General features: G+C 40.7%; 2 protein-coding genes across 2 annotated transcripts in view; one reads left to right on the top strand and one right to left on the bottom strand.

Annotated features, from left to right (window-relative positions):
- Positions 1-15,994, top strand: part of LOC110676534 (fibrillin-1-like) — a 227,311-nt gene extending 211,317 nt beyond the window's left edge. Inside the window, exon 5 of the mRNA XM_021844805.1 lies at positions 15,666-15,994. Within this exon, the coding sequence (XP_021700497.1) occupies positions 15,666-15,901 (236 nt within the window). The 3' untranslated portion in view covers positions 15,902-15,994. The remainder of the gene's footprint in view (positions 1-15,665) is intronic.
- The window catches only part of LOC5576949 (acyl-CoA synthetase family member 4 homolog), a 388,950-nt gene that overhangs the window by 198,931 nt on the left and 164,669 nt on the right, over positions 1-25,350 (bottom strand). The window lies entirely within an intron of this gene.

The following is a 25,350-nucleotide window of genomic DNA, read 5'->3' as shown; positions in this document are numbered from 1 at the left end:
ATTTAAGTCTTATTTTTGAAATTAAAATGATAAAAAATACAATATATTTTCAGAGCATTTTTTTTCTAGTAGCATTTTTTTTTCTTGTAGCCCCAACAATTCACAACAACTTCTCCATAGAACATTTTTCTCTGAACTCAACAGTATCGGAACGAAAACTTTTCAAAAATTGCTTGAGCTTGAAATTGAGCTTGATTGGCCGCCCGTGGATGCACTCCAGTATCGCCAGATCAGCTGCACTTACACAAGGAACCAACCAAATGACTGCTTGGGACTAACAGGCATCCTCAGTGTATAAGTGCTGGTGATCTTCTATTTTTAGGCAACAATGGCACCTGCCACGTCAAAATGCAGACCAATGAGGGGAAGGGAGAGGAATTGATGATGCATTGAACTGACTCCCACGTAGACCGTATATTCCACTGCATCCACGTCAGTTCATGCGGGAGTGTATGGATTGGGGGAAAGGCATGGCAGAGAGGTTTGCTTTTGTGGTTAGCAGACTGCCTATGTATCAGGCGGAAGAAAGGCGTGCGCGTGGAAGTAGGAAGCGTTAGGGAAACGGTTTCTTGTCCGTCTCTGGTTCTAGCGTTTGCTATGAACGAATAGTTTGAGTGTGATATATTTAGAATGGAAGATAGAAGCAAGTGAGAGATATACAACTACAAAGTACGAGGAAAGAGACGGGCCTGGGATTGAACCCATGACCTTCTGCATATGAAGCAGAAGCGGTAGCCATCAGACCACCAACCCCGTCTTGAAAACTTTTCAAAAATTGCGTGCAAAAACTTAAAGGCTCTTGTACAAAAGTTATTATACTAGAGTCAAAATAAGGGCCCAGATAGCCGTAGCGGTAAACGCACACCATGCTGAGGGTCGTGGGTTCGAATCCCGCTGGTCGAGGATCTTTTCGTAAAGGAAATTTTCTCGATTCCCAGGGCATAGAGTATCTTCGTACCTGCCACACGATATACATATGCAAAAATGGTCAATCGGCAAAGAAAGCTCTCAGTTAATAACTGTGGAAGTGCTCATAAGAACACTAATCTGAGAAGCAGGCTTTGTCCCAGTTGGGACGTAACGCCAGAAAGAAGAAGAAGAAGAGTCAAAATAATCGATTTATCTATGGAAAACACTTATTCTACTATGCTAAAAACATGTGTGAAATGTAATCTAAATCGATGATTATCGAACACGATTTCAGAATTTTTCAACTCATTTCTAAAAGGAATTCGTCATGTACGTATAGTGGAATATTTTTTCAGTGTTTTTTTGTACAAAATATTGAATGATTTGTTCATTAATTATTCCAAGATTGATTCAGGAATTTGTTCAAAAGTTTTTTCGAAATGATCTTCAAAGGTTTCCAACCACGAGAATCCCTCAAACAATCCTTCTATTGATTTCTCTAGGATTTGTTTAGGAAATTCTCCAGGAAACCCTACGATAATTTTTATACGAGATCAGATATTTGCATCGCCAGTTTCCTCCTGGAAGTTTTCCGGGAATTCCATCAGAGATAGGGTTACCATCCGTCCTGATTTAGAAGGACATGTCCTGATTTTGAGCTTCTGTCGAGGTTTCCTGATTTATTTTTCATATTTCATGTTTTGTCCTGCTTTTTCCTGCTTGGCGAACAACGTGAGATGTCAGCAATGTTTCGAATTAGGTAAAGCTATCCTAATACCATGAAATAGCAAGAATATTCAATTAGCATCTATCCATGCTGTCTAATATAATTCTTTGGACTTGTTCTTAAAAACAAGCTATTATTTTTTATGTATTTTCACAGAATTTTTTCGCTGTCTTTCTTATTATTTTTCCATGTTTTTGGAACTCAAATAAATCGACATTAAATTTTAATAAGAGCTTTTCTGCACTCATCGATTAAAATCGTTGTTCTCTTTGCATTATTGCAGAAAACTGATTTTCGTAACATGTGTGTGAGTTGTTGGATAAAGAATCGCATTACAGATTTCTTTAATTTGGCGAAATTATTAGCGTAAGAGAGGATTGATGAAGAGAAATCGTTCAGGTTAGTTAATAACTTATGAAGGAACAGTCTCAAATATCAGATAAAAGAGCTTGTACGATCGAATAGCATCTCGTGCTCCATGATTGTCTGGAAATATTCTTAATTGTATTGGAGTAACTGTCGGCTTACAATGAAGATATTTGCCAAATCTGTTCGAAAAACAGTAATTGATATTTTGTAGGACTTTTCATGAATTTCTAGCGATATCTTTGGTGAATTATCACGAGATTCCAATGGAAACTTAACGAAAGCTTCCTTCTGAAACTTCTATTAACCTTCCAGTCGTCGCGCGGTTTGCCGCCGTTAGAACCACCGCGCTGCTGTTGTGAACGAATAGCGAAGTTTTTTCAGCGGTGTTGTACAAAATACAACAGCGCGACGACTGAAATGTTAAGATACTTAGTCATTTTTTTGTGAAACCGTAATTCAAAGAATCAAAGCGGCATTTCTTTGAATAATCTGTAATAAATCTTCGAAAAAACGTCAAGCGGATTTTGAATATTTTTTTAGAATCCTTTAAACATACTTTCGACATTCTAAGGCTGTTTTTTACATGTTTGTTATTTCCTAGCGAGATCATGATCAGACACCAAGCAGATTTCTAAACCCTAGTGTCTTCTGAAAAGTGATAGATTATTGTTTTAGCAAAAGGCTAGTTATATTTCAACTATTATACTTATGCTCATATCCACTAATTAGAGGTTTCTCGAGATCTTTGTAATCGCTGCTGTTAGGAATATGAAGTGTTCAAAATTTGAGACAAAATGAAATTTGCACAAAAAAATTGTGAGAATTGCGAAATGTCCTGATTTTGAATCTCCAGGATATGGTCACCCTAATCAGAGATACTCCAGAGATTCCATAGAACATCAGAATAGCTCCAAAGGAATCAAACAATTTAAACAGGGATTTCTACTTCACTGATTTCTCTACTAATGTCTCAATGGGTTTTTACCAAGAATTCCATGAAAAATCTGAAAGGATTCTTTGAAAGATTTATCCATGAATCTTTTTTGTGATCTGCACTAATTGAATTCAATTAGAAGGTTTTAAATCATTTTCTATTGCTTTGACTTTCTTAAAACAACACCCTATAAGAATATCATGTAATATTACTTAACTTATTACTCAAAAACTAAAGGAATTCTCTAAATGATTCTTGTATTTCTAAAAACAATTCCCTGGACAAATCTATATTAAAAATTCTGGAAGAATTTTCAGCATACTTTTTTAAAAATTGCAACATCATCCATTCAAATTCATGCTGGTAAATCTCTGGATATTCATTCATAAATTTTATTTTTATTTTTTGACAAGAAACTTTTCAAAGAAAATTCATGACGTATTATTAAAGAAATACCTGGAGATGTTTTTCGAGGAAATTCCAAAGGGATCTAAAGCAACCATTGTAAGAATTCGTAAATAAACCTAGAAAAATTTTTAGAGTAATCTTTTCCGAGCCAAACCAAATAGCACTTAAATTCGCCATGCGTGCTAATATAGTGCAATAATACAGTTGATATGGTCTATATAAGCATATACTATGATAGCCTTATAAGGCCAAAAAGGGAAAATTTATGAAAAAAGGGAAAAAAAATCAAATTAGGGGGCTAGCGATTACTTGGCTCCCCAACTGGGATCCCTTAATAAATTTCTGAAATAATTTTTTGAAAAGTTTTTTGAAAATGCATTATGCTGGCCATGAAAAATTCTAGAACACTACATGAATCTCTGGAAGAATGTCAGAGGAATCCCTGAAGTAGTTCCAGGACAAGTTTCAGCTGGAATTACTAAAATAGTCTCATCGATCCCGTAGGGATCCATACAAGCAGCCCAAGAGGATTTCATACGCTTATACTTCTGAAAGATCTAAGGAGATATGTCTGACAAAAATTCCTGGAAGAGTTTCTCAAAGAATATTTGGAGAACTTTCTAGGAAATTCTCAGGAAGAGTTGTTGATAAAATCCCTGGAAAAATACCTGAAGGAATCCTACGAGAAATAACCGAAAGAATTCCTGAAAAAATCTCAGGAGGATTACCTGGACGAGTTTTTTCTGGAATTCCTGGAGAAATATCTAGGATTATTTCACGAACAATCGGTTTAGGAATTTTTGTAGAAATCTCAATAAGATTAGAAGAATTCCAGACAGAACCCATGAAAACAATTCTGAAGGATCAATGTAGAAAACTTAAAAAAAAAATCAGGAGCAATCTCTGAAGGAATCTCTGAAATTATCGAATCGGAGAACATTCTGAAAGATATTAGGTAGTAGAAATAAATTACAGATATTTCTTAAATCTATACCATGATATATATTTTTTAGAAATCTTTCAATTATTTATTTGGCCTTATTGAGTGGTTATTAATCTTATCAGCTCCAATTTCAATGACTTAAGAGCTGACTGGAATGCATATGAAACATACATCGATAGTTATCTTGACGTTAACAAATCTTTGTAAACTAAATTGTATTTGAACAATTCTTTCAATACTTCAATAAATTCGTTAATGCAAAGGACTTTTCAGTACCAAAATGTGAAGTTTAATTCGAATCTGTTATTATAGACGACGATCTTGAACTCTTGATCCGCCTTAAAACAAAAGTGAGGAAAAGGCAATATCAACGTAGTCGATGTAGTACTACGAAAATTATATGGTAGGCTCTAAACATAAAAATTTAAAAACTTCCTTTTAAATTGGAACATATGAAATTTCGAAAATAATGTATCACAATTGGATCTTTGCTTTAAGCCTTGCAGATAACAAACCTCTCCACCAAAGGACGAAGCCAGCGTGTCATCTACAATAGATTGCAAAAAAAAAGTTTTGATATTTTTTCTTCATACTTGAAAAAGGAAGATTTCTCCTAAAGCTTCTAAAAATGTATTCTAACATACACCAAGAACTTTGTATTTTAACCTTCAAGTAGCCATATTGTCACGATTATAGTGGTTTCAATAACTTAAACAGGTAAAGTTGAGAATCTAGGACACATGCAAGAAACTTTCAAAAATTACATTGAGGAAACTCAAGCCAAATGTAATAAATATATAAAATGTCTGTATCTGCCTATTAACAGGAAATTAAGACAATATTTCAAAAAGAACCTATGAACTTCTTGATTATGTTATTATTGTCAGAGTCAGAGTATATGGATTCGTTTAGTAGTAATATCACTCAATTTCAAAAAAAATAGAGCTGAAAACATTTTCCGATTCTCCACAATTCAATTGTCATGTTGATTGAAACATTTGCAACCGTGGGCTTTTCATGACCCAATCATTTGGAGCCCACTAGCACAATGTTCGTTCTTACCCCTCATCTCATCCCTCAAATCCCATAGAAGCAGGAAAGAATCCGTTAAAAATTGAACCCAAGCAAACGGGAAGCAAAAAAGGGCGTGCTGATTCTGTCGTGATCTCACCTCTGGGCCGCGATTTAGAGAAATTTCCTCGCCCGCCTTCCCTGGCGATCTGACGATGCAGCACAAGGGTGTCCGATAAAGCGTGGAAAATAGGTAAATTAGTTCCCTTCCCGCCCCTCATCCAGAACAAATCTGCTGTTTTCCAACAACAACAGCGTGGTCTCACACTTGCAACTGGTTCGAAATGCTATGGGTCATGACATCGCACAGTGATTCCAAATTGGTTTACGAAGGGGTCATAAATTACCTTCATGGCACCTTCTGAAGAACACTCTCGAAGTTATTGTCATTTCAGGGTGGCGATTTTTGATCTATTGGCGGTACCACTGTGCATCGTGGACGTTGTCTTTGGCCGCAGCACTCCTCCTATCGAAGGGAAAGGTGCTTTTCCAATTCTGGTACTGTGCCACGGAACGAATGACGCTACCAGAATCGTGATCAGCGTTCTAAACCTTAGTCTAGCACAAACAACCGGGCATAACTGTTCCAATGTGATACAAATTAATATGCTGATCCAACACCACTCACTGCGACTGCGCTTTCCGAAGCAGCACAGTGGCATAATGTTCCCTCCCCCAACGGGGTCTGTCGGTGGCCTCTTTTGGGGTGGAACGGTAGGATTCTTTCACCGCCGAAGAACCGTTATCTCAAAGTGTGAGTACGCGCGCAAATGAAGGGGTTTGATGAATGGCATTTCGACGAGCACAGATTTGAACTGCTTCGGGTGCCATACCAATTTGGATACAGCGCGCAGTGTGGGACTTCAAATTGCTCAGGTAATGGTTTGGAATTGCCGAGCAGAATCCAAATTAACATTTATTGGGATTTAGAATTGCATGCAGATAGCTGTGTTTTACATTTAATTGAACTAGCATTCTGACATTTTTTTTTGTATTTTAAGAACATGGTATTTTTCATCAGCACAATTGGGGCATGCAGGAGATTCTAAGTGTCCGAATCTATGCAGGAACTGCCTATAGCAACATGTCCTGACAGAAACTACGTTAGATGGAAGTTTACTTCCCCATGGTTTCTTTCATATCAATCTGACACATTTGGTATTAGCCGATGGCTCCATCTACCTTTAGTGGAGTTATCCCATTCCTACTGTCAACCTCTGGACGTTGTCTCTTTACACGCATTGCGGACCCTCTGGTACCTCTTTGGTTGACGCATTGAACATCTTCCTTGATGATGAGGATCATCCCGGCTATGATGCATACGGCCGCTTTAGATAACGTTCGGTATGCATTTGCTACTCTTAAGCACATGATCCTATACGTGCTTTCCAACCACTATAGATTTCTGGTCATCGCATGTCATCGATCATTACCCCAAGATGCCTAACGGATCGCTTGGACTCTATGGTGCAATCACCTACCAAAATAAGCGCCCGTTGCTCGCACTTACGGTTGTTGACCACCACCACCTTAGTCTTGTGATAAATCAATCCTAGTTTCCTAGACCTCATCCATTCCTTAACTTTGAAGATAAAGTGCGCTGCTGTCAACTCTACTTCCTTCATCAATTCACCATAGACCACTAGGGTGATATCGTCGGCGAAGCCAACAATCTTAACACCCGTCGGAAGGAACAGCGTCCGTACGTCATCGTACATCGCATTCCATAACATCGGGCCCAGGGTTGAACCTTGAGGTACTCCCGCGGTAATTCGAACACTTTTCTGCCCCTCTTCTGTGTTATACAGTAGAATAACTTTCAAGAAGCTTACACAACTGCACCGGTATCTTGAGGTGGTGAAGTGCGTGGGCTATCGCTTCCTAGCTTGCACTTTTGAACGCATTCTTCACATCCAGAGTGACAACCGCGCAGTAACGGATGCGACTCCTTTTATGTTCGATTGCCACCTCAGCTGTCTGAACGAACGACTGGATTAGCGTCTAGAGTAGATTTACCTTTCCTGAATCCCAACTGGTTGTGAGACAGGCCGTCCGCACCAACCTCTTCAACAACTTGCCCGTCGTATCTAGTAGACAGATACGTCTACACGCCGACGCGTCACCTGGTGGTTTCCCCGCCTTCGATAGTAACACCAATTTCTGTCGCTTCCTTCATCAATACAGCGTTGATCGCACTTCTGGACATGTCTGTATTCGCATTGACTGCAGCTTTTAAGGCAACGGTGCCTTATTTGACACGAATGATTTCACGACTTCTGCCAGCTCTTCGTTCGTCACCCTCGCCACTTCTTCTCTTTCATCTGCCGCATACGGCGCTAGAGGCCATGGGCTTGTGGGATGATGTGGAGAGAGTACATCGGTTATCGATCGCAGCAACTCGGGCGACTTCTCTTGGGGCGCTATGGCATCTTTAGTCTGTAGGCGTCACCCCACGGACTAGAGTTGGCACTCTGACACAGATTGTCAAAGCACGCTCGTTTTCGACTCTTGATTTTCTTTTTGAGAGCTAACTTTGCCTCTCTGAATGCTACACCGCGTTAATCTCTTTGTGCTTCTGTGCGTGCTCGTTGCATCCTTCGTCTAGTCCGAAGGCAGATCGCTCGCAATTGCAAATGATTCGCACCACCATTACACGGGTGGCCTGTCCTCCCTAGGAGAGCCTCGGCATCACACCCTTGTGATCATCACAGTGATCACAGCAACTAGCTCTTCCCAGTTTAGGTCCATAGTGTGCCGTACGCGCTTCAGTGAATACTTCGCCGTCGAAGCGCTCTTTTGACATCGGACTCGGGTCGAATTACGTCGCACTGCCCTCCGTCCGCCATACATTCAACATCTTTAACGGTTTTGGCCTTGCGTAGTCCAAAATTGGCTAGATTCTAGAGCCCTCTATTGCAACGCCACGCTCGGCCAACAAATAGCTTAAATACTTGACCTGCTTTCGGCAGAATCGAGACTTTTCGAGGGATATCGTTAAGTTGGCGTTCTTCAGCTACAATTTTCAGTAGTCTCAAATGCTCCTTTGAAGTTCTAGACGCGATCACGATGTCGTCAAGGTAAACGAACACCGAGGGTAGCAGATCGAAACCAATGACCTTGTCCATTTACCCACACATTGTGAAAAAGGGCGTTGGTCACTCCAAATGGTAAAACTTTAAATCGGAAGAGTCCCTGAGTCGTCCGATAGGTTGTGTAATTTCTGCATTCCTCTTTAAGCGGGATTTGAAAGTATGCATCTTTCAAATCTATGATTGAACAATATTTCGCATTTTCTAATCTTTGGAAAAACTCCAACATGTTTCTTATGGGATAGCTATCCTTAATCGTCATAGTGTTCCGTATATGCGTGTCCAGGCAAACCCTTAAGGGGTTCGTCCACTCGCTGTAGCACTCTTCTATGCCATCCATGTCCTTGAATCGTTGAATTTCTGCATCAATCTCTTTCTGTATGGCCGGTGCTGATTTTTCGGCTTTGCCCCCTCCTTGAGCACAATCTCGTGTTCTGTCAAGTGCACCCGACCTAAGTTATTACTGCTGTTGAACGGAAACTCCTTGATAACTTGAATCAACTCCTGATGCTCTTTATCGGTTAATTCGTGCTCTACCACCAGCGTTTCTACGTTTGGCTCCTGTGATTCTTCTGGGATGTCAATGGTTGGAACATTCAGTGTCGTATCATATCCCGTAGACTCTATTTTTGGAAGTTCTCCTATCGGTTCAAGTATAAAAGCGAATGTATCTTCTGTTTCCGAAAAACTTCCCACTTGATGCATTACATCTTCGGTTCGATTCAGCGCAACGCTGACACGAACGGATGGTTCGCCCCAACTCTCATTTACGATCCCGCCAGTTATGGCCTGCTTTCCTACAGTTCCGACACGTATTCCCTGTTGATTTGGTGGTTTGCTGTTGATTCGGTTTGCTCGTGTTCTTGCATCTACCACATCTACTTCTTCCGATTCGTCGCATTCGTCATGCGAAGATACACATTCTATCTGGTGGACGTTCCGCTGATTCCTCTGTTCCGTATTCCTGAATTCGTTATTTGGAAGCGGCTATCAGCTGCGTCGATTCTATGGTTGAGTTGAATCAAATGCTTCAAATCTCAAACCCGAACAATATCTTCGAAAAACAGTGTGGGCGCATGTTGTCCTACACTACTTCGAACTTCCGCCGTTTGGAGAGTTGCCTCGAATCCATTTTGTTCGAACGCTTTATCTCTTATACGAAAGCACTGAAAGACTCGCTTCTGAGCTTCCTTTCGTGGATTTTTGCCAGATTCCTTGGTCTTGATTTGAATTCCCAAACCGAAACCTTATTTTCTACTCGAAATCTTCCCAATCTTGAAATTTATCCACGTACGTGAAGAACCAGTCCGAGGCCTTGCCTTCTAGGACTAGGTTCATATCTCGAAACATACTCTGCTGAGATACTCCTTCACATACAGCGATCTTTTTCAGCTTGTACAGGAAGTTTTCCACTGAAGCTGTTCTGTTATCTCCCAAGAAACAGAGCTTCCAATGCTCGATCCTTCGGATTTGTCGATCGTTCCTGTGCTGATAACCGTCCGATGAATATGAACCTCTTGCGCTGAACTGATTATCGGTGCTCTGCTCCTCCGCTGTTCATGCATACGGTTCGGGTTGCACCTGTACTCCCTGTTCCTACTCGGAATCTGGTTAGCAAACCGTCAGTTTGTTTGACGCACCTCATCACATTCGCTGTCAGATTCCCCAAGAGTCCTCGTTGCTCTGTGACGCTGACTGCTGCCCAATTTGTGACGGTGTGACCTGCGTTCCTCATCGTGCTGCTTCACCATTTCTGGTTCACTGATGCCGCTACCAATATCATCTTGAGGATGCACTGCCGGGTTCGTGCTATTCCGTGGCTCTTTTTTTCTTGGCTTTCTTGGCCTTAGACTTAGTGTTGGTCTCTCCACTGTTGCCATGTCCTGTTGATCGCGAAGCTTGGCTCGTGCCAGCTTTTCCGCTCTGGAGATCGGCAGCGTAGGTCACTTTTTCCTTAGCAATCATGCGTCTTTTCGCCACGTAATCATACTCTCATCTTTCGCATCGCGTATCGAATAATATCAATAATAATAAATGGCAAAAGAGACACGTAGTCGTGCCAGACTGAAGTGTTTTCCTGGCTTTAGTCGGATGTACGTATCCGCCATTGTCTCAAAGTTGCGTGCAACAATATCAATGTCGGCGGCGAAACTAAGTAACTCCTCTAGCGCAATATTGAACAGTAAACATGAAAGGCCATCACATTGCTGTTAGCCTCTGCGAGATTCGAAGGGACTCGAGATACCCGGACTACGCACATCACTCGCTCCATCGTCGCCTTGATCAATCTTATCAGTTGTCCGGGAGACCGTATTCGTGCATAATCTGTCATAGCTGTTCTCGATCGATTGTATCATAGGCCGATTTGAAATCGATGAATAAATGATATGTAGGTACATTGTATTCGTGGCATTTCTGCAACACCTGGCGGATGGCGAATATATTCTCTAGCAATTGGTGTTAGACGGCGGCATAAAATTTGGAAGAGTACCTTGTAGGCGGCGCTCAAACTTGGGATCGCACGATAATTGGCGCAATCCAACTTGTCGCCTTTTTTGTAGATGTGACACATGACACCTTTCATCCACTCCTCCGGTAATACTTCCTCCTCCCAAATCTTGGAAATAACCCAGTGCAGCGCTCTTGCCAGTGCATCACCACCGTATTTTAGCAGCTCGCTCGGTAGTTGGTCTACTCCAGCGGCTTTGTGGTTTTTAACCGACCAATCTCCGTTTCAATTCTCGTTCTTCCTGATGGCGCTTCTTTCTCCGGAAAATCGAGTTTTGTCTTTTCCGTGCCTCGTTCGCTCTTGTGCGGTGTTGCAGCACTCTCGCCCATGCTGCACTCTTCTCATTCTTCAACTGCTCACATTCGCCGTCGTACCAATTGTTTCTCTGAATCGGGGCGGCTGCACCTAGTGCTGCTGTTGTGGTGCTACCTATGGTCGATCTTATGTGTCTTCAACCATCTTCAAGAGTGGCGGCGTCGTCCATTGGTAGGGCCACTTCCAACAGCTACGCGTATTCTTGGGCTACTTCTGAGTCCCGCAGCCGCTCGATGTTGAGCCTCGGCTTCGACGCGAGTTGGTCACCGTCGAAAGTTTTGAGCGCATGTATACAGCAACTAGGTAGTGGTCCGAATCTATATTCGCACTGCGGTATGTGTGAACCTTGGTGATGTCAGAGAAGAATTTTAAGTCGATTAGAACGTGGTCGATTTGGTTCTCGATTTGATTATCGGGTGATCTCCAGGTGGCCTTATGGATATATTTGCGAGGGAAGAAGGTGCTTCAGACTACCATACCACGAGAGGCTGCAAAGTTGACGCATCGTTGGCCGTTGTCGTTCGATACGGTGTGCAGGCTATTCCGCCTGATCACCGGTCTGTACATCTCCTCTCGTCCTACCTATGCATTCATGTAGCAACCAACGATTTTCGCGTCACGCGGGGAGCATCCGTCATACATCTGCTCCAGCTGCACGTAAAACGTCTTCTTCTCGTCGTCGGGTTTCCCTTCGTGTGGACAGTGTACGTTGATGATATTGTAGTTGAAGAAACTGCCTTATATCCTCATTTTGCCTTGCATTGATCGGTTGCCATCCAATAACGCGTTTCCGCATCTTGCCCAACACTATGAAGCCAGTTCCTAGCTCATTTGTGGTGCCACAGCTTTGGTAGAATGTAGTCGCTCGATGCCCCCTTTTCCACACCTTCCATCTAGTCCAATAAAGTTCCTGCAGCGCTACGATATCGAAGTTACGGGGATGTAATTCGTCATAGATTAACCTGTCGCAACCTGCGAAACTGACTTGCAGTTCCATGTTCCACGTCTCCAATCGTAGTCCTTATTTCGTCGCGTCGGTCTTTGCCGATTATTCCGAGTCGTATTATCTCCTATGTTATTCGCAATAAGGTTTTTTTACGGGTGGCTTATTGAGCCTACGCCAACACTCCTGTCTCGCCGAAGCGCCATCGTGCCAGCTCTGTTTAACGTCCCAACTAACACTAGGACGATCGCGCTGATGGGGCTTCCAACTTGGATTTAGCTATGCACGATTCAGCATTTCTTGCTCAGCGGCTGGATACCAGAACAAACGCTGTTTGAGCCGCACCTCCTGGTATACAGATGCTCGAGACGTACCTCCTCAATCTAGCTGATGTTAGAAGGACAACAATGCCCAGGCTGCACTTCCAGCTAAGTATGCAACTCTTAGCTGGTGGTCTTTATCATCGTTTGACCCGTGGAAGCATGAGGTAGGAACTTGTGAGGACCAAATCTGCGTTGAATGATCCTTCTTGATTGTCGACTCACCGGTTTGCAGCCCGGGGTTAGTCCCAATATGCTCGAAGCACTACTACTCGTAGTTCCATATCTTGTCCGTTTGTATCGCTAATCCTGTTGTTCCGTTTGGCACTGTAAACTCCACCATATCCTCGACAACTCCCCAACTCTCAGAGATCCTGGGAGGGTCCGTTAAGCCCCTGGACTTTCGTCCCTGTTGTCTCGGTAGATCTTACCTCGTAACGCACCACGTAAAGGTGATCAACCCTGCAAAGATGATGTTCGCGTCGAATCCTGTAGCTACAAGAAGGCGTGGGGCACAGCGAACTAGGTGGCTGTATCAGGTGCAACATAGAGTGTCCATTTCCCGGCCATTTTGCTCGTCCCGGGATTCGGGACAAAAATCTATGCTTGTCCCGGGAAATCCCGCACGCTCAAAAAAGCGTTCTGGAAAACGTGAACTGTCAAAAATACACCGTGAACTACCATGATTGGTCTCGTATACATGATCTAGTTCACGGTGTATTGACGAGTTCACGCCTGCTTTTCACGGATACGAGAACGGATCATTTTTTGCTGAGAGGTCATGTGCGAGTTTGAACGGCTTGCGCATGATTGGTATAAACACAAAGTGGAATAAGTAAAAAAAAACTCAGCAATCACAGAAAAAGAAGACCGTCTTCGCGAGTCTCGTCTCAGGTACTGACTTGCGATTTACGGCAGTTTTCAAATTTGTTATCACAGCATAGTTTTATAAAAACGGTTAATGTTGAAAAGAAAAGCATTAAAACTTTTCAACTAGACAAATGAAAACATGTGTTTCTTACTTGGTAAATTGATCTTTTCAAAAAATAATTCCTCGGTTATTCTCTTTTTCATTATGTTCTCTACTTTATCAAATAAGGTTGATAGTGAGGAATATTGTCACTGTTTTTCATTGAAATTTTCATCAAATTCTACGTACATTTCGGGAATCCCGGGAATTCCGAGATGTCAGAAATAAAATCCCGGGAAACGGGAAATCCCGAAATTTGTCAAATCCCGGGATTTTTTGTCCCGGGATGTCCCGGGATGGACACTCTAGTGCAACAGGATCTGGAGAGCGTGGGCCAAAACCGAAGTTGGAGAGGCACAGCCATGGACCGAGTAAATTAGCGTAACATCGTGAACAAAATTTTATCAATGAACCACCAAACAAATAGATAATCATTACAATTTCATAAAAATATAACGGGATTCTCTAATCTATTTCACAAGGCTCACAAAAACAAGCCATTACCGTACTCCTAGACAACCAAAATTGATAACTCGACTCCTAATTGCTCTGTGCTGATTTCATATTCATGTCTCGTGCTCAGATCCTATCAATTACTGTAGAACAGGCAATTTCGATTGTTCGTCCAATCATTGTAAGCTAGAACACTATAATTTACATAAAGCACAAGCCCCGCACCCAAACCCCATCTGTCCCTGAACGCTTCCCTACAGAGTACGGGCAAGCCGATTAAATAAAATTCATCCTCCACCGTCTGCTGGCCAATAAACGCAAATCACACATTCAATAAATTAAATCGATCAACCAGCACACCCCTAAAACTGCTCCCTACCCAACCCGCCAGAGACGAAGGCGACGGTTCAGGAAGATCACCGCGCGAAGAAACCAATCAACGCGATCATAGGCCACCAACGCACGGTGGTTCAGATTGCAAAAATCCTTGGAAAAATTACGCACTCTTAATGTTTAACTAGCTCTCATCACGACAAGTGTTGCGGAACGTGTTTTAAGGTTGCAGACTCTATTTTAGCATAGGCACCATATTTTGGTTTTCGTAGAACGAAACTTGATCAAAATTACTGTTGCTACTGTTGCTTTTGAGACTCTCAAAATGTTTAAAAAACAAACGTTCAGGCAAACTTAGGACCCCTGTGCACGATTGGCCTAGCAGGCAGGCAGACAAGCACGCCACACTATTCGCATAAAAAAGGGCGCGAGCTACTTTGCCTTATGCGAAAATTGCCAACAAGAACAACGCATGCAACATCAACAACAATCGATCGTAAATTCCGATAATCATCGCCAACTAGCAGTGGTCGGGGTTGAACAGAGCGAGAAAAGAGCGCCCCATCAAAAATGAAAAAAGGAAGAAAAAAAAGTTCGACTGACCAATAACGGGGCGAAATGGAAGATAGGCAAGAATGTTGAATCGATTCCTCTCTTAACAAGATGATAATGCAGCAGGAGGTCGCGATCGCGTTTGTTAGCTTGAGATGGACTATGGATCCCGAGTAGGGAATTCTAGAAGAGCAGGAACAGCGTGGTAACAAATTTGGTGCTCATAACTTTGAGAACTTTTTATCCTGAAAGAAGATGTTTCGGAAATCCTTGCATGAAATTCATTTTGGATTCATAAATTTGATGGCTACGTGTTATCTTAAAAAATTTGTAAGCTAATACTCGAAATTCAATCTTTTTGAAATGAAAACAAATAATATCATAATAAGTACCATAACATTTGTAACAACAAACTATATCTCTAAGATCGCAATTGAAAGACAACATATAAAATTATGTTCTCCGTACGAGCAAATTTCCTGCTCGGGTCCTCGGGATCCCAACTGCTACAACGTTCCAGTAGAATGACCAGCGAGAATCAAGGCAGCTATTTGGTAGTCGTATCCGTTCGATCCTCTGTTTACACTGCCTAAAGACCGAATCATACGGTATTTAGCATATTTCAGCATCGATCGTATATTCAAATCAGCTCCATTTATGTTCCAGATGATGATGATGGTGATTAGGGCAATGATCGTCATAGCGGACCATACGAGAATGATGACCTGCCCGACGCGGAACCACGTTTCGTGCTCATTCGCTAATTGAAGTTACTAATTTAATTTTCTTTTTCGTTATTTCTCTTTCTACATATTCGCAGACGAAAACGAGTGTAAATATCGACCTTGTGACGTTTTCGCGCACTGTACAAATACTTTAGGTAGCTTTACTTGCACGTGTTTTCCTGGCTATCGGGGCGACGGATTCCATTGCGAGGGTAAGTACTCATTTAATTTGAATAGCTTTTTTATGCAAACTGTTTCGTCGAATTGGAGAGAGCTAATCAGCAACAGTTATGATGACCTCTCGGTGATTACAATGAACTTGCGAAATTGACCAATGCACGAGTTCATTATTTGACGTTTAAGCGGTGCCCTGCTATTTATGTAGCCATGGAAACCAGTGAATTTGGCACCGCTCAAAAGTCAAATCAGTGCAAAGGTCCATAGGGTTTTGGGTGTTTCTGACATCAGCTGTCGAAAATGAGCCATAGAGCTCAAATAACCCGTTAGTTTTAAAGATTCGTCAAAATTCTTGTAAGAACTTCAAAACTTACATACGTTGGACGTTTTAGTCTAAAGAGCATACACGAAATTATTGCGAAACCGAAAATATCATGCCAATTTTCTTATAATGTTTAAAATAAAACCAAAATTTTAGGGTAGTTTTACTTCAAAAATCAAAAGAAAAATTAATCAATGGAGCCTTGAGTGAAAAATTGAAGGCATTTTCGCTTAATGCCCTCCATCAAAGTCTTTACAGTGTCATCCGGTATCAGTTTTTTCAGTTTTTTTTTTCGTTTTCTTAACATGTCCTTCTCGTTTTTGACTGCCTTCTTGCTCTTCCGTTAGTTCCCACTTCATTATTGCCAAGTAGTGCTCCACCGGGTGCAGCTCTGGACAGTTTGGCGGATTCATGTCCTTTGGACCAAAATGGACAGAATTGGCCTCATACCACTCCAGGACACTTTTGGAATTGTGGCATGATGCCAAATCTGGTCAAATTAGCAGAGCTTCGTCGTGCTGCTGCAAGAACGGCAAAAGGCGCTTCTCGAGACACTTCGATTTGTAGATCTCGCCATTTACTGTGCCCTTTGTCACGAAATGCTCCCTCCTCAGTCCGCAAGAGCAGATGACCTGCCAAATGAGATATTTGGAGGTGAACTTCGACATATTCTTCTTCTTAAATTTGACGTCTACATCGAACTTGCTCTTGCTGGTGAAAAACTCCAACCCCGGAATATGCTTAAAATCGGCTTTTATATACGAGTAGTCGTCCATCACACAGCATCCATATTTTGTCAGCATCTTCTCGTAGAGCTTCCGTGCCCGAGTTTTAGCCATCGATTGTTGCCGCTCATCGCGGTTTGGGAAGTTCTGTACCTTGTATGTATGTAGTCCAGCTCTCTTCATTGCATTCTGGACGTAGCTCTGCGACATGCCGATCTTTTTAGCCAAATCACGGCTTGAGATGTTGGGATTTGCTTTAATCATCCGCTTCACCTTTCCCTCCCTCTTTTTGTTCTCCGGTCCCGGTTTTCTTCCAGCTCCTTTGCCGTGGTCCAACATCAACCGCTCCTGGAACCGCTTCAACACTCTGGAGACGGTTGAATGATGAATGTTCAACATTTTTCCCAACTGCTGGTGCGACAGGTCATTCCAGGTGTTTGGAAAGAATTTGTTCTCTCGACTCGCGTTGGTTCACCTCCATTTTCGTTGAATCGAAAAACACGACTTCGAGTTTGACAGCATGTAAACAATACACATCAATGAGAAAGTGTGCAAAATTTGGTTGATTTTTACCCAATGCTAGAAAAGTTATGCCCTGCTGAATGTGTCGCAATAATTTCGTGTTCGCCCTTTAGTGACTCAATATTATGTAGCATGAAAGACAGTGAACGAACACTTTTAATTTTCTAGGCAAAACTAGCCTTACTTTATTAAAAAATATTGTAAATCATAATCATGCATCACAAACTATATGCCATTCCACAAAATTTGAAATCAATTAGCTCTCCAACGGTTCTAACATCCAAAATATATATTTGAACGATGGTTCATTGCATGTCTGCTGAACCGAAACAAAACGCTCGCGAACATCAGAAAACTGATTTACTCGCATCTGTCTTGCTCGCGAGTAAACGAAGCTAAAGTGATTCATGAACGTGTTCGTAGCTGTTCGGAGTCAATTGCGCTTTTGGGAAAAGTGAGATTTCTGGGTTTTAAGGGGTTTTGACTGTAAACTGGTAGTTTACTGTCGATTTGATAAATATAGAATTAATAATAAATCGAAAGTTTGTGAACTTTTTGCTAGGGGAAGTGGTGGTAAAATGAACAGGGGTGGTAAAATGAACACCTTGCCTTTCATCGAGAAAAAACAAAGGAGATTGGGCAAAAATGTATGGAGTTTGGTCCCGGAATGTACACGGATGACACATATATCATTTGAAAGATCTAAACGAGACAAAAAAAAGTTGATATGGGGCCAAAAATATTCGTCGTGGGAGAAAAAAGTTATGTGTGCTGGAATGGTGTAAAAAGTGGTATGTTTTGGACAGATTTATCTATATAAATAAAAATGGAATGGTGTTTGTATGTCACGAAATGGCTTACGAACGGGTCAGCGGATTTGGATAATTCTTTCTCCATTTTGTTCGTCAAGGGTTCCGACGTGTTTGTGTGTATAAAAGTTGCAGGATATTCACCGGGAAAGTCGGAATAACGAGAGTGAACGGAACTGTCATTTTGTATGGGACGATTCGTACTGGTTTTCAACAGCCTACTTGATGGCAAGACGAAGTTTGCCGGGACCACTAGTTTTTTTTTTTTTTTTTTTTTTTTTTTTTTTTTTTTTTTTTTTTTTTTTTTTTTTTTTTTTTTTTTTTTTTTAATTTCTTTATTAGTATCATTCCAAACATTACATTCATTATTTCTTATATCTAGGTGTTCTGTGTTATCAGACAACACTATCATCCTAATTTGGTAAAACAAATCTAAGATTTTATTAACATTTTGTTAACAACATATTACATTTCATTTGTCGTAGCAGTTCAGATTTTTTACAGGTGAGTTGATTTCACCTGCTTATAAGAGAGAAAAAAAAAGTTTTTAATATACTTAACCTAACTTAACCTAAACATATAACGCATTAATCGTGGCAATAGTAGATTGTAACGATTTTTGCCTGAAATTATTGATTATTTTATTTGACATTTGTTCCAATGTTTCAACATTGGATATCCTATGTAACTCATTGGTACTATACCAGGGAGGAAGCCTCAGAATCATTTTCAAAATTTTATTTTGAATTCTCTGCAGAGCTTTCTTCCTGGTATTACAACAGCTAGTCCATATTGGTACAGCATACAACATGGCTGGCCTGAAAATTTGTTTGAATATCAAAAGCTTGTTCTTAAGACAAAGTTTTGATTTTCTATTAATAAGGGGATAGAGACATTTTACATATTTGTTACATTTGGCTTGAATGCCCTCAATGTGATTTTTGAAAGTTAAATTCTTATCTAGCATGAGTCCTAGATACTTAACTTCATCTGACCAATTTATTGGAACCCCTCTCATCGTGACAACATGTCTACTTGAAGGTTTCAAATAAAGAGCTCTTGGTTTATGTGGGAGCGGGACCACTAGTATTTAATAATATTTGCTTGCGCTAATGTAATGAATTCGTGCCTATGTATGTGCTTAGGAATGTTTTATCTTAATTGTAAATATTTTAAAAATGTTGTGATTTAACACACATTTCAGAACGTTTTGAGTTGCTGAAATGTGAATACTTAAAACATACGGAGAAATAATATAAAGATATAGGTATGAGCGTTTGACAAACACGTCACTTTAGGTAACAGTTGGACACAAATATCAAATCGTATTATCCTATTTCAGTGTTCTAGCAATATGTTTGTATAAAACGGCGGTTTACTCAGGAAGAATTTTCAGACTATATCCGTTTTAACATTACAGTGCTTGCCTTGTGGTATTGTGTACTACACTGGAAGAAATACCTCGCTTATCGTACACAGCTTTAGCGTGCTGGAAATCCGCGCAACAGTTACCACACTAATATCTTTAATATCAATAACATTATACTAGCATGTTATTGCTTTTTAGAGAAGGAGATCATTTGAACTAGAAGTAACTGTAGTGTTTGACTGTTTGCTGCGAACAAGCTGCCAATAATCCGAGTAGAACCACTTCAGATTGCTAGCAATGTCAGCTCCATTGGCGATGCCTGAGCACATGTGGCTCTACAAATGCTTCGCTAAGAACGCTAAATACTCATAAGGATGTCAATAATGTGAATGTTTAGAAGTAATCATACCATCTTCCAGAGCTGCGCGACACACTTGAGCTGGGATCAGCTTTCATCGTGATGAACGACATGCAAAAACAGGAGATTGGATGACCAACAAAAGAATATAGAAAGAATAGATCAACGGATGATGACAAAGACGCAGCTGGAACGCAAGTAGGACCGCCACCCATGATTCCACGTCATGATAGGAGATAGGAGATTAAAACGCCAAGATAAGGAATTGAGATGGACGATTTGGAAGATCAGTGCTCTTGGACTGGCAAACATGAATGTCCAATGTTTGATTGTTTTGCCGCCTCTAAGAATACGGTCATTATGGTCTGGAATCTCGAATCGATCAAGTATTGCTTGATAATTGCACATCTCCGACATATTCAACGTCAAAATCTATCGTGGTTCTTACATTCACTCTACCCACTACCTGATAATTGTAAAAATGCGCTTCAAACTTCCTGTCGTTAACAGTGAACGGTACCGACGCCAGCTTCAGCATGACCTTCAGCGTCTGAAGAAGACGGTTGTCTCCACAGTATCGTTCTACATCTCTAGCAAGCGTAACCGGAATAGGTTTTGATTGCTGAAACCCTTCTTGGCTGTTGTACTACAGTAAAAGTAGCCATCATCTCACAGGTGGAGTCATTGTGCGTTGAACGTAGTCCGTGGTACGATTGGTTTGCTGAAGGGTGTAGAATTATTCTAGAGGAAAAGATTGTGAAGCACCATACACATAAGCGGAAGCAGCAGACTTGAATTGATGACAAAGGACCGGAGGTTCAAGGCAAAGGAGAGCATTTTTACGTTCGAATGTTGGACAAAAGCAGCCAACCAGATCCCATTTGAGTGAAGGATAACGTTCAACAGCTCAAGAATAGCACAGCAATTGCTGTGGACGGTATATGACTGGGACTCATCAAGATGAGTCCGGAAAAGTTGATCGCTTGTCTGCATCGGCTGATAGTAAGAACCTGGCAGACATATGTCATATGTCATATGTCATATCTGCAAGAGAAGTAGACCCAAGGGGTTAAATACTCTATCTACAGAAAACGTTAGTGCTTATCTATCTGTGTTTTCTTCTATCTGTAATACTAGTATAGAGATTGTCAAGGGCTTAAACACAAGTTACTGGAGGGTAATAAACGAAGAAAGAGATAGGAGATAATATAAGATATGCACTATTTAGAAAAAATAACGTCATTGAACTCCACGGATTTTGTATACCAACTCGTAAAACGATAATGATTGACATTTTAACTTAATACTGGTTGGATAATGTAGTAGTACAGGTGATACTAAACATCCTCGTATGCAGTTTACAGCGCGAGATGGTTTATACTAGCGAGATAGATTGTCATTGATTTATACACATGAAATCCTAAAACTACGCATATGTTACTACGTAGCATTTAGCAATGAGCATTTCAACTTGCATAAAACTTTTTTTTTATGGTGATGATGTTGTTCATTGAGGTTGAGCTGATGGTTTTATTGATGTCTCCGCAAAATTCGTCCTGGAGAAATATTTACTTCAGCAAAAACAATTGTAGTCAGTTCTTTCATAAGACACCACAAACTTTTCTTTAACCACTGTTTCCCAATTATTTTTTATCGAATGAGGCCGACTTTTTTACTTGAATACAAGTCGTAATATTACCTTATTACGAACAAAAAATATCGTATAAGTCGGTTAAAAAACCGTTGGGAATTTTGATTAGTATAATGCGGGTAGCAGGGTCTGGTAGAAAACTTTACTGAATATACATATGTATTTTAAAACGATTTTTAATGTTATTATGGTCTAACATAACCTTGTAATGTTTTCATCTTTGAATCAAAGTCCCTATTCATTTCTTTAAAACATAGAGCTTCTAATCATCATATAGGTGCAGAAAAATATATGTTTTCATTTTTAATCGATGAAAAAATATAGCAAAAATATAATGAAATACATAGAAAATCCATCTCAAACCATGCGGAATAACTTTTTTCTCCCACGACGGATATTTTTGACCCCATACCAACTTTTTCTTGTCTCATTTAGATCTTTCAAATGACATATGAGTCATTTGTGTACATTCCGGGTCCAGATTTGCCCAATCTCCTTTAGATTAATTTTTATCATGCACGGACGATTTATAGCATGAATCAGAGTATTCGAGTTGGTATGTAGGTCAATTGAAGTGAAAATATCAACGGAAAATGAGATTTTAGAAAACCATGTTTGAAAATTAGAACTGACGTAATTTTTAGCTCGGAAGACGTGAGGTGAATATCGTTATGATATGATGTCAAATCTGATACCTTAAGCATTCGTTTTGAATGGGTTACAATCATGAATGGATATATTTTCGGTAAGGCAATAAAAATTTTCAGAAATATTTATTTTGATCACGTTTTTTGCATGATGTTCATTTTACCACCAATAGCTGTTCATTTTGCCCACATAGTGCAGGTAAAATGAACATTTACATCGTTTTTTGCTAGCGACAAAAATGTGTGAAAATTCAGCTATTTCAGTCAGATTTCGTGTTACTGCTATAGATAACATCCCTGTTTTTGATGTTGTGGGATAGAACTATACAAATTCCTCGTTTTTCTATCAGAAACAAGATGATTTTCTTAAGGTGTTCATTTTACCACCCCTTCCCCTACTTCTCTTTGTATGTTCTCCCGAACAGGCAGGTGTTTGCGAGTAGTTTTCTAAGCACTCACCTTAACAACTGAATCTAGTTCGTTTCATCATTGCATAGATTCGTTTAGAAATGCATAGTAAATAAGAAAACATTTTGATCGCAATGTTAATTAAAAATTGATCACTTCCAGATATAATGCAATTATATTCAGTTCATAAAAGCAATCCTCATTTCAAACAAGGTCTACTTCGATGCACTTCATTCGATAGTCTTAGATTTACGGGGCTCTCAATTTGATTGAGACCAGCTAGATATGCGTTCGCTATTTCAAACAGACGAAGTAAAACCGCAAAACTTCCTCTCCCAGTCCAGTCTTAATGACTGACTCACTCAGACCACTTTACTGCGCCAGGACTGATCTAGATCATAAAACACAATCCATAAACAAACAGCATTATAAGTTCCATTGCTTCCTTCTTTAATGAGCTCACCCAAATCGAATCAAGTTGCGCCCCGAAGGAACTCGATGAATAAATGAATCCATCACAGACAAACAGACACTTAGAACAATTTTGTTTAAAGCATGTTGCACAAAATACTCTTTTGTGTAATAAACATGTAGAAAAACGATGCGCACGCCTCTGGTTGAGAGATTTGAAACGTAGCGAATATGAAATGATCGTTAATTCCGTCGGTGTTACGTATGTTTGTCTGCGGCACCACCTTCACGCTCCGTCGATCTATAGTTCGATCTGATCATCCAGAATACGAAAGAAAAAAAATCGATATCCGGCGCGAGGTGATATCGATCGATTAAATTTTAACGACACTGCGCACTCAGTTATCGCTGCTGCGGCGAGACATTGGCCCTGAGGGAAATTATTCAGCGCATCTCTCTCTTCTCATCAAACGCGAAGCACGCGACATTAGCGCGAAGCCATCGTCAGCGGCGTCGATAATTGCACCTCACGGCACATTACCAACCATTTTATGCCCTGTTTGGCTAGCCTCCAATCCACGTGTCAGTCTTTCAGCCGTGTGTACACAGTGAAAAAAAATGTAATATCACATAATTTTAGTTGAACGTATAAAATCTGCCCAAAACAGCAAAAAAGATGAAAAAGTTTGACCGGGATTTGCACTATGATATAGTGGGTGAAAGTTGTGCCCTCTACCTCTCGGCCATCTTACCACGCTTAGGGAAATGGGCAGCTACTTACTCGAAATGAGTCCCTTGGCATTTTTATCGAACAAATCCCATGACATTTTAAGCGGAATGTTGTTGTAAAATGGATGTGATCGAATCCACTTACGTTCGTATTTTTGGTACTTAGCTAAACGTTACGTCGGGCGATAACTATTTATGTTTTTGCTGTGTAATGCCGGCATAGCGGTCTGCTAGTTGGTATGTGTTTAACCGGAGCATCCAAGTAGGCAGCTGCGACGACAAGACTTCATCGATGACGATGTGAATCTTTTTGCGATTGTCGCGCGCCAGTACCTACCGTTTTGTCTCAAATTCCGAACAGACTCATATTCCGAACACTCCGTTTTTGTATGGCGATTCGGTTGAAATGTTTCGCTGAAATATGTCATCAAATTACAAGGAAATGGCAGTCAATTGCAATTAAATTTTAACGTCTTCCAATCTATTTTATACCTCGGAGTAGTGAAAATTCTCTAGTTCGAGACCAGTAAAACTAGCTTGGATACATTTATTTGCGAAATTACTCATTTGAATACGCTTTATTCGTGCTGTTCGGAATTTGAATCAAGGTGTTCGGAATTTGAGACAGAATGAACATAATGTTCGGCATATGAATCAAAATGTTGTTTCATACTTTAACGTGAAAACGATATTAAACAAGTTTAAATTGACAATTTTATCGGCACACCCAACAGCTAACAGTAAGGCTTTGCGGAGAAATTATAATCTTCACAAATATCAGCTAATGTATGCCTATCAGATGCATTTGAAGTCACTGTTAGCCTTAAGTGTTCGGAATATGAGTCAAAACGGTACTTGATCACGAACCGTAGCGAAAGCTGCGGTTCATTCACCTCCCGCTTGAGTCGAAACCGTGAAGGCAGATAACTTAAGTGTGATCACCACTATGAACTATGCGACGGTTGACGACTTTGGAGCATTTTGCGGCATGCTTACCAATGTCAGAAATGTCATAGCGTGCCTTTCCATCCTTAATCTCAAACGGACGACTAATCGGTGACAGTGATTCTCAGATCTTGTAGATTTATGAGATGCTTGAACTAACATTAAGATCTTCTGTTTTCAACATAAGACCCGGGACAATCGAATAATTGTCACCTGGTTGCAATTACACCTCGTCAGAGCAGTCGCTCAATAACAACCTCTACATTCACTCCTAACTACCAGCGTGGACGTATCCAGAGGAAGGCAGGGAGGGACGTTTCCCTCCCCCATGGCCGATGGAAAAATAATTCTAGCTACACCTTTGACCACCAGGGTATCATCTTAAAATCTAACAAGCCCAACATCGAAGCACGACACTCCTTAATCGCGAACCGACAAACCCCGAGAATGCTCCCTAAGTCCAGCAGTCTCTAGCCGGTAATTGAAATAGCGCACTGACAATTGTCCAATTATTGTCCTCCAATTTAGCAACAATGCAACCAGGTTGCCAACTGCATCATCGTAGAAGAAGGCACTCCCGTGCACTGCACACAGGCGCGCAGACGTCAAATGTCATATCAACGCCGAAGTAGGCTTTATGACAGCTACGGATGAGACATTGTCCGGGAGAGTTCCCCTTTTCTCCCCTGACCACCATGCTAGGAAGC

This window comes from Aedes aegypti, chromosome 2, assembly GCF_002204515.2.
Source record: "Aedes aegypti strain LVP_AGWG chromosome 2, AaegL5.0 Primary Assembly, whole genome shotgun sequence".
Taxonomy (NCBI): Eukaryota; Metazoa; Arthropoda; class Insecta; order Diptera; family Culicidae; genus Aedes; species Aedes aegypti.
Note: the sequence above shows the minus strand (reverse complement) of the source record. Positions and strands in the feature narration are given on the sequence as shown.